Genomic DNA, 10,329 nt, shown 5'->3' with positions numbered 1-10,329 from the left:
AAGACCAGATTCTTAAAATGAAAGTGGCAATAACTAAATGAACTTATTAATAAGTTCTATACTTAGAATTGAATAGAATCTATCTAGATGTACCGTACAACATTGCTTTTATCTAAAGACTGAAACTGCCTGAAAGCATTTATACTATGAAATCTTAAATACAAAATGGGAGTTTTTTTTATTGGAATAGGAGTGTTGTTACATATGGAACATATATCTAATGGCCACAGCTGTATGATGTGCAGCAGAGGAATCAGTACTTGATTGACTCTTCAGCCATTTAATTGGTGACATTATTGATTATTCCGTTGTAACGCTAACCCTAAACTGTAGCACAAACCATGTATTAAAAAGTTATTTGCTATTTTGCAAGTTACTAACTCAATACATACCCTGCAAAGGAACGTCATGTTTTCATTACCATTTTTAATGTGCATGAAAACCTTATAAGCAATTGCTAACCCACTGACCCCAGATCCATAATCATCCTAACCAGTTCCAATTTACACACTGAGGGTTATTTATAGTGATGGGCGAATTTGTGTCGTTTCGATTCACCAAAAAATTAGCGAAATTCGCAAAATGGCATAAAATTTGCGACACAGTGCCAGCGTCTCGTTTTTGACGCCGGCGTCCGTTTTTTGGATGCTGGCGTACATTTTTTTTATGCCGGCGAATTTTCATGCCCGCTTTGCAAATGTATTCGCCAGCAGCGAATCGCGCAAATTCGCCACAAATTCATACATTTTGGCCATCACTAGTCAATTATTAACACTGGGCAAATTTGCCCATGGGCAGTAACCCATGGCAACCAGTCAGATTGCTGCTTTCATTGTTCTACTTGTAGCTGGCTTTAAAAAGCTAATCACTGATTGGTTGCTATAGGTAACTGCCCATGGGCAAATTTGCCCAGTGTTGATAAATGAACCCTACTATGATTTGAAGGTTTTTCCATTTTAGGCTCTTTGCCTAATTTAGAATTCAGGTTTACTGTACTAATCGACAGCCTAGAACATATCTACATAATGACAAAGCCAGAAGTACCAGACCCCATCTTTCTTGCTAAACAAAATAGCAGAACTTTGATGGTTCTTATTTGAACTTGAATGCCTGGGCTGGCTCCATAGCAACACAGCAGCTTATCTATATAAACTGTATTTTTCTTCTTTTTGCTCAGGGATATGACTGGTTGGGAGTGAGTTGTTGAAAGGTAATAAATGTTATACTTTTTTTAGTCTTTTCTAGTGCATCATGTATAGTGATGGGCGAATTTGTCCTGTATCGTTTCGTCGGCAAATTTGAGAATTGGCATTTTTTTTTGGACTACGGTGAATTTTCACTGGGGAATTTTTACGAATTTATTCACCAGCAGCGAAACGCAGGAATTCCCCGCGCCTGGCGTATAAATTCGCCCATCACTAATCATGTACCACCTAATGTGAAATATAAAAAACTGAAAAGTCATGGGACCTTATCACAGCACAAAGAGGGTATTTATAAAATTAATTGAACTGTTGATTTTTACTATTATTATTATTATCATCATCACAGAAATCTTGTATAATTCATATCAGTCCAGCTCCAGGACTTTACAGGAGAAAACCACAAGCACAAGAAAGAAACATACTATATTTATTTATTTATTTTATTCGGGAGTGCCCCGTGGTGTATAATTTTAAATTTAAAATTTTATGCTTGAGCTTTGGGGCAAATGTTATTCTGTATCATGATTACATTTATAATTATTGTATGTTTTGTGAAGACATGTAAACAAATCAGGCAATGATTTGACATATTTCAACAGACGGTATATAACCATAAATGGGAAATCGGTTGACTTTTGATCTTTGTGTTCTTGCTGGAATAGTATTCAGATGGAAAAAACACCAATACAGGAACAATCACTGACAGCAACTATTATATGGGACTATTGTACAGCAACAACTATTTGGGACTGTGTTAAATAGTATATGAAATGGAGGATACTGTAATTAGAAAGAGACATACACATGGGAGCACAATGTAATAAATTCTTCTCTGATGTAATTTTCTGCCTACTGAATCCCAAAACAATGGGAGGGCTTCTTAGTATTCCCTGTGAGAATATATAACCCAATATATTGTGCTGATAGGTCCAACTGTTTAGAATATGCAACACTGCCCCGATGTTACAAGCACATGATTCATAAAAATGATGATGACCAAGATGAATATATCATTTTATCCAACACAATAGAATACAGTAGGGAGCTACCATATTATTTTAGTATTATAAGAGAGATCATGTTTAAATTGTAATTTTTGTCCAATCATTTGCATGAAATCTACATTGAAGTGGATCAGGCTAGAACAAACCTGCAACCATGCAGATCATCTGAATGTTCAGAACACACAGGTACTCATATCTTCTACAGTTGGCCAAAGGCATCTGATCATTTTATTATATGAATTACTGGCTGATCACTTCTCTATGAAGAGATGTTGTAGCTATTTTTTACACATACTGGTACATACTGTAAACCAATGTTAACAACTGGCTACCCCTTGTTTTAGAGGGCATTAATCCATGTAGCTCATTAATTCAAACATTTAACAACACAAATTCTCACTTTTAATTCAGCTGCTTGTCTTTGCTTTAAAAAATAAAAGTTAAATTTCCACTGTTTCTTAGACTACTCTACGTGAATAATTGATAACCTGGAAATCTAGACACATATTTATATTTTACACTGGTCATGTCACCTCTACCTATTTTTGCTACTGTCGACTACTGTATTGTTCCCATAAATATTCTTACCCTGTAGAACCTTTGCTTTCAAACCTGTGTATGAACACAGAGCTTATTAAGATGGTCTTCATTTCAAGGTCCCCATTGTAGCAACAATGTAACAGGTAGATGGCTGTTGACAAAATAACACTTTTTGATGTTACTGCCCCTGTACAATGACAGCAGATGGGACACATGAACTGGCAAAGTGATGGTGGATGTGTTACAACAAAAAGTCAGCGTAATGTACCAAAGTATGCTACTTTTTTAGTTCCATCATTATGTATGTCTTAAATTTAGAACAGGGGGATGTACAATATATATAATATATATTAATATCTAAATAAATTAAGCCAAAATCACTACACTATTAGGGGGGTTGTTTATTAAACCTCGATTTTTTATGGTTGGGCTTTTTGGGGCTTCCTTCTGAGGAAAAAAATCTCTTTTTCGAGATTTATTATACCTTGATGCTTCAAAAAGGCAGAATCTGAAAATCTGCCATTTCAGACTAATCAAGGTCCTGCATAAGTCAATGGGAGAGGCACATATCTCAATTTGAAGTTATTGTGGTCTTTGGTAGGTTTAACCGGAAAATCTGACTTTTTGGGGGTTTTCGGGCAAAAACTCTAAAAACAATTGAGTTTTTCGGTAGAAAAGCCTGAAAAAAAATTGATGACTATCTTATTAAATAAAGTTAATTTATTAATAAAGGCATGGAAGTTTGGTTGAGCTTTTTTTTATTGGGAAAAAGAGATAATTTCAGATTTTAGTAAATAGCCCCTCTGCACAACTGAAGTGTAATAGATACTATGTAATGGACTGGTATTTGGTCAACACCCAGAACTAGAAGTAATTCAATTAATCTCTCTGTAACACCTGCACATTATGCAGTTCCACCCAAATAAAGGCAATATATTGTGAAATTAAATGAAAGTCAGACTCTAAAGAGAAAATATGATATGCTGCTGGGGAATGTTGTTACACTTATACCAGAAAACTAATGAGAAAAACATGTCAATTTATCTGTGTATTGCTTATACTTAGCTGGTGACCCGAGAACATGGAATCATTTCCAGATATGGCAGTTCATTTGGTGAACTAAACCCTATTTAGATTATGACATATTACTTAAACATCTTTTAAATCCACAGCCACTGTTCTGTTTTCTCTGCCTATGTTCATAGCACATTTAAATTCCATTCAGTGGGTTTGAAATTCTGTTTTTATTACTCATCTTACACATACATATTCTTTACTATCACTCTGTAGCTTGTAATGCATAATGTAAGATTCAGTGGTCTATCACACAATGCCCGTTATCTGTGAAAGTTATGTTTATTGCACTAAATATCATATATGAATGCAAGCACACTATCACTTGCAGAAATGTGTTCTTCCATACGCCATTTACCATCAGTCTTATACAATACAAGATGGAAAACTCATACTGTATGTGAGAAATAATGATATGGGATCATTGGGAAGTTTTTCCTCTGAATACAACGTAACAGGGAAACAAGTAGCTGTAGGCAGACATAAGCTCGCTGGCAGAAAACTAATCACTTGAGTTTTCCCTCTTGTGATTTGTGTGATACTGAAACCACCCAGTATGAAATTCACTCTCATTAATCCACTTTAGCCTCTATATAGTAGAGTATAGATAAAAGGGAAGAGAGAATACCTTGTAGAATTGGCTCGTGTTCTTTTCCTGGCAAATTCATTAAAACTGTGATTGCCATTTCTATTCTTTTAAAGGTTTTACATCTATTTACAATTTAACAGCTCATACATATGGAAGACGTGGCTCACATTCAGAAGAACTAGACTTTTTAGAACTAATTGATTCTGGTAATTAATTTGTCCTACCTGCTGGAGCAGATAGAATTCATGTCAGCAGCAGAAGGATTAGCACTAGACTCTAACATCTCCTCTAATTATCTAATAGCATGGCTTCCAGAATTCCAGCTCTATTAAAACACTTTTAACTATTAACTGTAGTGATTGGAATTGTAATGATGACTTGATTCCAAGAAATTAAAGCTTAAAATCAAGAGATGGATGCAAAGTACTCTTTTTTTAATATCCGGGAGTTTAACATCAATAATTAGAGCAATTTGCAAGATGCGAGCTCAAATTAGCTCAAATTAGCTCTGCTATGATGTTGGATATGACGCTAATTTGGGAAAATTGACTTCAGGGAAATGTTTTAGATTAAAAATGGCAAACACAAAAGCCCAGGGATAATGAAATTGGTTTGAATTAACCCAAAGTGCCAAAAAAAAATCTATGTGTGCGCGGTACAAATGAGTTTGTCTATGTGTATACATGTCTATGTGTGTGTGTGCAATACTCCACACATAGACATGCAAGCACAATTATAATTAATGACACACAATTAAAATATGTGATAGATAATTGTGTACCTGGGAAATCTGTATTATTTGAACTCTTTTCTGCACATTACACTATTTCAGTTGGGTATACACTGTAAGTGTAGTATATAATTGTACATAATTGTATATATATATCTATATCTATATTACTATGTATACATATTATAAGGGTAATATACATGGGGTATATGTATGATCACAAGCGTAAATATATTATGTTGAAGAAGGTATGAGGATTAAAATGTAATTATTTCTAATAAATAATGCCTAGTGTGCTTTCCAGCCCTTCTGATGTTGAAATGCAAATGCATATTTACACTACTAGAGCATGAAATGATGAACTCGTGCTCGTAGAAAGCGCCTCCTGGCAGAGCATCATATAGTAATGAGCACAATTAATGTACAGTTTCAGCACCTCGGACAGCAGCGCTCTCTGCAATCCAACCTCTCAATTAGTTTCAATGGAAAGGAAATCGCATCCTCCCGCCCCGCTCTTCCCATTGGTCGTCAGCTGAGACACCTCAGGTCTCCGGGAGAACAAATGTGATCCATAAAGAGCCGAGCCACCTACATCCTACCTACTATGCCTGAAGACAAATGCATTTTGGAGAGAAGAGGAGATTAGAAGATTGACTTGACTACAACTCAGCTTGAACACTGACATTTGTTTGACGCTCTTACAGTCTTGGACAATGAATTTAAATTTTACTTCCCCTGGGCACCAGGTGTCTACCCAAAGACCCACTTCATTTTTTATTGAAGACATTCTGCTCCACAAACCAAAACCTTTAAGAGAATCTTCTACCCATTTTAGCAGTTCTTTTACTTCTAGAGTTCCTATTTTAGACTACGGGTACCCACTGATGCCTACACCTACAATTCTAGCCCCACATCCTCATCATCCTCTGCACAAGCCTGAACATCACCATCCTTTTTTTCTTGCCACATCAGGTAAATACAAATTTGTCATTATTATTATTATTATTATTATTATTATTATTATTATTATTATTATAACTAACACAAGAAAGCGTTATTTTTTTGTATTGCTGCCTCATCTTATTGAGAGTAAGAAAAGGAAAAATCATGAATTAATCAAACGCAATGGTTTCTACTAGTCCGTTTCAGACATAAAAAATGGAGAGAAATAAAGTGTTATACTTGTAATACGTGTAATGTATTTAGGTTGTTCCAGAAGTTATATTTAGATAATATTTTCATCATTATTAAAGGTCAGTAAATATATCATTGAATATAGTTCATTGTTTTCACGAAATGTACCAACCTAGAAATCGTTTTTCCTGCTGAATTCTACCTCCTAGTATTTCTTACTGAAGAAAACAAAGAACCACATATTGCTGAAATATTTCTGCATTCGATTAGGAACACAGCAAAAAAAAAAAAAAAAAAAAAATATATATATATATATATCTTTGATAAAGATAAAATATTAAGAAAGTGTCATTTTAGGAAAAGAATGCATATTTAGTTTCTAGCCCAAACTGATGTTTTCGATTCTCTTTATTAAATGACTTGAGAGATATGAGGAAATATAGTTTCCTAAAGAACTATTGACTCAATCTAATATATAAAAGACAATTTACTCCACCAATATATGTTTCAAAATGAATGAGCGTTTATTTCTTCCACTCGATACACTAATCTTCTGCGAAATGTCGATGAATTTGTTTAGGAAGGGTCTGTGTCATTTATTCTTTGCCAATGTATATTAATCTCTGGGCATAACTACAACGAAATCAAAGCAACGAAAGCCAAATAAAAGGGCGCAAATGGATAGTATAACTGGATATATTTGTGAGAATTTATGTGTATTGTATTCTGTGTGTTGTGCCTCAAAGCAAGGAGAGATTTAAAACTTAACATATTAATTGATAAAATTCTAAATGTGGAAGTCTGAAATTATGCTAAAAACAATTCTAATTCATTAGGGAAAAATAACATATTATCTTTACTGGTTTGAGTGAACTTAATTTTAAAACTTCCCCTTCCCCCCAAAAAAGGTTCATTTTCGTTACAGAATGTAGCACAAATACGTAATTATTTCTATAATATTTTCAAGTAAAAGTATTCCCTTAAGTCCTTACAAGATTCCTTACATCAGGTTACTGGTAATAAATATTTCATAGATTAATTTGGATAGAGCATTTTTTTATTCACACGGTTTCTTGTACACAAAACGTTTTTAAATACACGAATTGAATTACTCTCCCACTGAGCTAACAATCTAACCTGTTGTTCTTAAATGACAGGGTCATCTCAGCAACTTTGCAATGTACACTTTAAAAAGTCGTTGGTGTCATTGAGGTTGTGTTTATCCCTCCTGGGTCGGTCAGTGGAACTTATGTAGAAAAAATCTGTAGCCCTTCAATGATTGTTCAGCAGTTAATAAGCTGGCTTCTGCTACATTATTTCAAAAGTCAAAACCAGCAGGTCAAGAGGCAGAAACATGATGGTTACATTTTAGCAAAACCCTTGAAAATGCTTGTCGGGACGTTGCTTTGAATGAGCTTTTCTTTTATTAGGGAACAGCTATTCTATGATAGGGAATGGGGAGACGATGAAGGGATCCAGGGAGAAAATTCAGCTGCTGCTGATAAATAAGTGATGATGCTATAGTAATTATTATTCTTTATGAAGATGTTGGCTTATGATGATGGGTCTGAGGGGGTATTGTGATTATGTATCAGTGACTTGATGTCTTTCTGTTTTTCTTCTGGTAGGGTTGCCAGTACCAGCCCTGTTCCCCCATCACACGGAGCTGCCGGGCAAACATTGTCGCAGAAGGAAGGCGCGCACTGTGTTCTCCGATTCGCAGCTCTCCGGCCTGGAGAAACGCTTTGAGTTGCAGCGTTATCTTTCCACCCCAGAGAGAGTAGAGCTGGCCACTGCCCTTAGCCTCTCCGAAACTCAGGTAAGTCCTGATGGTTGTGTGAGAGGGATTATAGTCAGTACCTTTGCACCCACCTGGAACCTCTCTTCTAAGGTAAAAAATCACCCCTTCTGTCCAAGCCAATGGCATGAGGGGACATGAACTATCAGCCACCCCTTCCCAACTCCTAATTCTTTCTTTGTACCCATCAAAAGACTGAAGATTCTGCAATCTGCAATCTGCAATTCTGCAATTCTAGCTCCCATTTAATGTGGAGATTGCATTACCTAAAGAATAGACATTTATACAGTATGATAGAATTTTCTCAGCGCTTTAGTACAATGCTGAGACCTAAATAAACCCTCTGCTTACAATCGGATTGTCTTTGAACCATTATAGTTTGACAAGACAAAACTTTACTATGACATCTCCACCAAAGTACAGAGCAGACAGAGCCTCTATATATGGGGCCAGAAGAGCAGGGGACGACGCCTGTTTTGGGTATCAATGAGGGCACGTGATCATTCTGCTTAATTCGAATTAAAATGTCTAAATGCAAACAATCCCGGTAACACTTGCTCAACATTTCACATTCTTTAGGTAAAAACGTGGTTTCAGAACAGGCGGATGAAACACAAAAAGCAGCTGAGGAAAACCCAAGACGACCCGAAAGGTGCCCTGAGCGACAGCCACTTGGATCACAGCTCCAGTGAGACCGAGTCGGGGGATCCAAACGGCACAGAACGGGCCAAGGGGGGCAGCCAGAATCCTTTCATCAGAGATGAAGCGGAAGATGAGGTTGATATTATAGAAGATGATTTGTGTCCATCGCAGCATTTGCTATAGTGGCTGTTGCCAATGACTGACCACTCAACATCTCACTGGCAGACCCAGAAGTTGCCACCGAGCAAGTACAGGCCATAAGCAGCCTCCCTTGTACAGCTGATCAACAGAGATCCTGCTCTTTCCATTGGCTGACACTGAGCCCTTGCACAGGACTATGAGGACACAACTGTACAAATAAGACTAAATCTGGTGTTACTTGGGTTGTAAAGGCAGACTTCCTCCTCCTCCTGCCCAGTAGTAGTATCTCTCTCCTCAGTATGCAACGCTTGGGCACTAACCTTTAATAATGTCTCTCCATCTAACACCTTGTACTTAGCTCCCTCACTCACAGGATTTATCTCCTATGTTTCATTTGGTTAAAAAAAAAAGTGGAGCCATATTACAATACTTAAGGTAGCCAGGCAGAACACGGTCTGGGTGAAGTTTACCGTATGCACTCGTGGAAAGCGGCCGGACTATCAGAATGGGGGACTTCAAAAATATGCAGCTATTTTCTCTCTGGGTATAATTCCGTTATATGCAGTTCTCATTTCATTCCCAAATGGGACAATACCGGCTTTAGATACCATACTATTATCACAAAGGCTGTTTATACCCAGATTTCACTTTTCAATACCAGTTTATCGCTGCCATATGCCTTATAATATTCCATTCACCTAGATATTATATTCCAGTCCACTAAACATTGATATTCTGTTTCACAATAGCTTGTGTGCTTTCTGCTCCCTATAACAAATATATGCGAATTCTCGTTTTCTGATATGAAATATATCTGGGCTATTCTGTACCCATGAAATCACTTCTGACACACAACGGGCAATAGAGATCAATTACTTGTTTCTGATAAATAAATTTTAAAAAAAAACAACACCGAAAATTAAAATTAAATAAGTGATTCGTTAATTAAAAAAATAACAATTGAGCAGAGACGCTCCAACTGTCGTAAAATCGCACTCAAACACACACACACAAGTATACAGTAAAACATACACTTAAGGTAATACGACACACAAGGGCTCCTTTTAGTAAAGCAAAGCGCACAATTCTGGTATATTCTATATATATATATATATATATATATATATATATATATATATATATATATATATATATATATATATATATATATATATATATATATATATATATATTGTCAAAGCAGAACTCCTACTGGGGACTAAAGCACTGATCAAGATGGAATAAGATATTAGAGGCTAACATTATGGAGTATGGATCTATGTAAATTGAGTAATGTACATATACATATATTATACAGAGATAAACCCTTGCTCTTTCTGTACTTAAAGTGATTTGTAAATAGTAAGAAATATTTATGTGCACTGTTGTTTTTGGAAAAAAGCATAACGGCTCTACCTAACCCAGGGTTTCCAAAAGTCAACCTCTTCACTGTAGTTAATTGTACATTCAGG

General features: G+C 36.0%; 1 protein-coding gene across 1 annotated transcript; it reads left to right on the top strand.

The window, feature by feature from the left end:
* The first annotated feature begins 5,588 nt into the window (after window positions 1-5,588).
* bsx.L (brain specific homeobox L homeolog) lies at window positions 5,589-9,033 on the top strand. The gene is made up of 3 exons (XM_018226685.2): window positions 5,589-6,114; window positions 7,905-8,095; window positions 8,654-9,033. Exons 1-3 carry the CDS (start codon window positions 5,856-5,858, stop codon window positions 8,897-8,899), a joined length of 696 nt encoding a protein of 231 aa, XP_018082174.1. The 5' UTR covers window positions 5,589-5,855; the 3' UTR covers window positions 8,900-9,033.
* The last annotated feature ends 1,296 nt before the right edge of the window (window positions 9,034-10,329 follow it).

The sequence above is a fragment of the Xenopus laevis genome, chromosome 7L, assembly GCF_017654675.1.
Source record: "Xenopus laevis strain J_2021 chromosome 7L, Xenopus_laevis_v10.1, whole genome shotgun sequence".
Lineage (NCBI taxonomy): Eukaryota > Metazoa > Chordata > Amphibia > Anura > Pipidae > Xenopus > Xenopus laevis.
Note: the sequence above shows the minus strand (reverse complement) of the source record. Positions and strands in the feature narration are given on the sequence as shown.

Coding starts and splice junctions, on each gene's coding strand:
- bsx.L (XM_018226685.2), top strand. CDS start 5,856: ATGAATTTAAATTTTACTTCCCCTGGGCACCAGGTGTCTACCCAAAGA. Junction 6,115..7,904: donor TTTTTTTCTTGCCACATCAG/GTAAATACAAAT, acceptor TTCTTCTGGTAG/GGTTGCCAGTACCAGCCCTG. Junction 8,096..8,653: donor TTAGCCTCTCCGAAACTCAG/GTAAGTCCTGAT, acceptor CACATTCTTTAG/GTAAAAACGTGGTTTCAGAA.